Consider the following 4,404-nt stretch of genomic DNA (forward strand, 5'->3'; position numbering starts at 1 on the left):
CACACACACACACACACACACACACACACACACACACACACACACACACACACAGGTGATGTCTGCTCCTCTCGTGTCTCTACAGACCTCTCTAGCCAGATCCTGCTCCACGTTGTGTCTGGCGATCAGAATCCTGCGTTTGAAGCGCCGACACTCCAGCTCCAGGTACTGCCTCTGTCTCCTCAGCAGGTTGGCCTCCTCCTCTGCCTGGAATCACACACACCATCAAAACCAGAACTTCAAAAACAATAAATAAAAACACATGCATCTATAATATAAAATCCACAGCCGCGCTCTGAATCTGTAGTCTCAGGAACACTGACCTGGAAGTGCTGGATGTTTTCTTTCTGTTTGGACAGCCACTCCTGCTTTTCTTTTTTGGGAGTCGATTGGTTCTCGCTCAGTTCCTGAAGCACATTTTGTTCATTTTAATAAAACAAAAGTTATCATTAATGAGACCTATGAATTTGGCAGTAAATGTGCTGAAACGAGAGCAAGATATGGCAGAAGAAAGGTGCTGTTTTACTGAAGGATAATATGGATCGACACATTTCTACCTCAGTTATACATCTAAAATACATTTGTTCAATTTGTTCATTTGTTTAGTTTAAAATGCTGATGTCTGTGTGCGTTACCTCTTTCAGCTGCTCCTTGCGCAGTTTATATTCCCGTTTCTGTGACTCCAGGAAGCTGCTGAGCTCCTTCTTCTGCTGAACCTGAATGTGCTGCTGGAACTTCTTCTCATCGTTTGCAAACGTCTTCAGCTGAATCACACAGAAACATCAATCAGCTACAAAGACATCACATATCCACGCTTGTTTACGTTTGTTGCCTTATAATAGTGATCTATGTGTGAATATCTGTGCGTACGTCTTTCTCCAGGGACGCCTGGTGCTTTTTGAGCAGTTTCTCCATCTCCTGGGTGAAGTTGCTCCTGAGACTCTCCAGCTCTTTGTCCAGCCGCAGCCGGTGCTCGTCCATCTCGCCTTTCAGCTTGTTCTCCAGGGCCATCAGGTGCTTCTGGTGCTGCCGCCTCATGCGTTTGTACCCTGACATCTGCTCCCTCAGCTCTGAGTCCTGCTCGTGCTCCTGCATCTCACGGGTCACCTGCAACACACAGGAACGTTACTCAGCCTCAGACTCTCTGCAGAATGTAACACAGAGACTGAACGGTGGCATTTGTAGAGTCGTTAATTAAACTACCAAAATGGTGAAAGAGTCTCTACTGTTCCAAAGTTAACACTACATGAGCTACGTGTGATAAATGGAAGAATAAGGCCGGATGAAGGCGTGCTCTCACAAGTGATGCTGTGCGTATGGTAGCAAAGTGCTCTCTGTTGCGATAGTGCTTTCTCGGGGCCTGAGCTGGTGCTTGCTGTGGCTCAGTAGGTTGACTGCTGGCTGCCTGCTCAGCACAGATGCTCTCCTCTTCCTCCTGGACAGACAGCAACAAATTCAACACATCTTTGTCTTAGAATTTGGTATCTAAGCAAGCTTTTTAGCATCTGTGGAATATTTTTAAGTAACATGAAATTAAGATTAGTGCGCCCTCTGCTGGATGTTAAAAGTAGTTACGAGAAACTTGATTGGAAACGTGATCACCGTTAAGAAAAAAGGATTTACAAGTTGCTGGTTGAGGACAAAGACTTGTTGATAAATTCTGTACCGGTTTGAGGTGTATGACCGAGCTGTTGGACATGACGGTGTGGTCTCCCTCCATCAGGTCCAGCTCACTGCGGCTGTCCTGCGCCGCCTCATTCAGACTGTTGACGGAGCTGCTCTGGGAGCTGGCACTGATGGACATGCTAGGGATGGACTGATTACTGCCGACGCTGTTCACGGTTCCCGTTCGACCGCYGCCTAACTCCAGGTCCTGGAGCAGAGCGGGAAAGAGCACAGAGAGAGAAAACAGAAGACACAGAATACACAGAAGGACAGACAGACATGCACAAAAACCAGTTTCTTAATCATTAAATAAAATGGGACACATGGATTTTATTGGTAATACAAATCAAAATTTAGCTCCACTGTTTTGATTTTTGACAAACATCCACGCACCTCATCTCCATCCTGGGTTTCTGTGGTGGGCCCGTTGTGAGCCTCCTGCAGGAGGATCTTCTTCATCTTGCGGTACTGCAGGTTGTCCAGCTCTCGCACCGCGTCCTTAGTCCTCTGAATAAGATCCATCAACACAGAGTCTGGACGCTCACGCTGCAGAAACGCATGCTGGAAGTGATGGGAAACAAGAAACAAACTACAACGATTAAACAAAGAATTTAATTAGAAAAAAACAGAAAATACATTTTAACATTAATGTGAAACAAATCCAGATTTTACTGACAGGTTTTAGAATAAATCCATCTTTAAAAGTGTCTGCATAAATCAGACTGACTTGTCTAGCTGACCAATAATACAAATTTAAACATTTATCTGCAAATTTTCATCTGTATCTGAGTCTAATTTATTACAATTTACACAACAGAATTATTATAGRTTTATATAATGAGATAGTTAATAAAAGAGAGAAATGATGGAAGTTTTTGTCAAGACATGTTCTTCTTTGGGAAACCAGCATTTAAAGATTATTCAGAGTTCAGTGCTTCTGTTCTGAAAACACATTTCCATTAACGACAGTGGGCTAAGTGACAGCTGCTCAACAACAGGTTCAGAAGTCACATCTCTACAGTAATTACTGTACATCTGTGTTCTTTCTACAAGGACAAACCACGTGTGTCTGACATGATTTGATTCTGTGTGTGTGTGTGTGTGTGTGTGTGTGTGTGTGAATCAGGAAGTCGAGGATTAATGGATCAAAATAAAAGCTTATGGAGCAGAGCGAACACATCAAAGAGAGATTTATCAGCTGAGTGTTTGTCAGCCTCCCATCTTAACACACTGACCCCTTTCTTGCCGTTTCTGCAGCAATGGACAGTGTGTGTGTGTGTGTGTGTGTGTGTGTGTGTGTGCGTGCGTGTGTGTACTTACACCCAACATGTCGTCAGAATGGGGTCTGTCCTGGGGGTTTTTCTGAAGGCAAGAATCGATAAAGTTTCTAAAGTAATCCGTCCTAAAACAAAGATAAGACAGAGGGTGAGAACTCGGACACAGTCACAGAGAGCCTGGAGAAAACAGCAGACTGCACCAACACTTTTAGTAATAATGTAGAATCCAAACCAGCAGTTATGACGATTGTAATTTTGTTTAAAACGTGATGGTTGAATCGAACAAAAACAAAGTGCGAGGCACCTCACCATTCACTGGACTGCAGCGTGGGGCTCTCATTCTGCGCTATGTGGTATAAGGCACTCATTGCATTCATGTTAAACAATGGAGGCTTCCTCTCAGCTGAAACAGAAATTTACTTGGTAAATTACAGAATTAGAAATAACGTAGTCATGTGCAAAAGTCTTAGGTCATTTGGTTATATGTTTTTAAAGAGTCAAACTTTATTGAAATATTTTAAAGTGGACTTAATCAGCTTAAATCAGTGGGTCGTCAGGCTTTCTGAAGGTCTTTAAGTTTTTCTTTGCACTTTGACTGTTTTTTTCACTCATTTTTAGTCCGCTGATTAAAACATTTATCTGCAAATGATCAAACTATGAAGAACTCAAACAAACTGAAAGGATGAACCAGGTTTGTTCTGATAAGACAGACAACTCTCCAAAAAAATTTTTTTCAGACCTTTCAGGCACATTTTTACTAGTGGTCTGTCAACTTGTACAATTTTAAAGTTATTTTAAAAACACACTTGACAACTGTGCTGCTGCCATCATTAGTTACAAAGACTTGAAGGCAAACTGGAAAAAAGAAAAAAAGGAAAACCCAACAATAACCAAGTCTACAGAACTATTGATCAAGCCCACATTATGTTTAGGGCTGCATCGATTAGTTGAAATAATCGATGACGTCGATTATGTAAATTTGTCGATGCAGATTTTTTGTTATCGATTCGCTGTATTACATAACCACCACATGAATGTTCATGCAATTCCATTTCGGTACCTAAATGCATCATTGCGACTGTATTGGCATAAGAGTGGTGAGTTTTCCATGCTTGTCCTGAACGCAGCATCGTGCAAGAGCGTAATTACGTCAGCAGCTGCTGCTTCAGTTCAGTCTGAAGCTTGAAAACAAGCCTCGCAGCTCCTGGTGTAAAACTCTCCGAACAGACCGCCTCTGAATTATCTGGTGGATTAATTATCTTGTGAACACGACGTTCGCTTGCTCAAAGTAAATAAAGTACCGCCACTTTCTTTATTTCATCCAGCATTAAACAGAGACCGGTGTTAGGTGGAGCCAAGTTCCCCCATCAGACGGTTCCCCCAGTGTCTCAAACAACAGAGGAGCTTCCAGACACACGTCTGACCTAAAGAGCACAAGCAGCCAACAAGTGTTGGACGTGTT

The 4,404-nt window shown here is 42.7% G+C and overlaps 1 protein-coding gene across 1 annotated transcript in view; it reads right to left on the reverse strand.

The window, feature by feature from the left end:
* The window catches only part of LOC106523502 (serine/threonine-protein kinase TAO1), a 22,377-nt gene that overhangs the window by 3,345 nt on the left and 14,628 nt on the right, over positions 1-4,404 (reverse strand). The window contains exons 9-17 of the mRNA XM_014016923.1: positions 3,252-3,345; positions 2,986-3,067; positions 2,059-2,226; positions 1,667-1,873; positions 1,301-1,435; positions 871-1,107; positions 636-764; positions 324-407; positions 88-207 (exon numbers count right to left, since the gene is read on the reverse strand). Coding sequence (XP_013872377.1) covers positions 88-207; positions 324-407; positions 636-764; positions 871-1,107; positions 1,301-1,435; positions 1,667-1,873; positions 2,059-2,226; positions 2,986-3,067; positions 3,252-3,345 — 1,256 coding nt within the window. The remainder of the gene's footprint in view (positions 1-87; positions 208-323; positions 408-635; positions 765-870; positions 1,108-1,300; positions 1,436-1,666; positions 1,874-2,058; positions 2,227-2,985; positions 3,068-3,251; positions 3,346-4,404) is intronic.

The sequence above is a fragment of the Austrofundulus limnaeus genome, unplaced genomic scaffold (genome assembly GCF_001266775.1).
Source record: "Austrofundulus limnaeus strain Quisiro unplaced genomic scaffold, Austrofundulus_limnaeus-1.0 Scaffold157, whole genome shotgun sequence".
Classification (NCBI taxonomy): domain Eukaryota; kingdom Metazoa; phylum Chordata; class Actinopteri; order Cyprinodontiformes; family Rivulidae; genus Austrofundulus; species Austrofundulus limnaeus.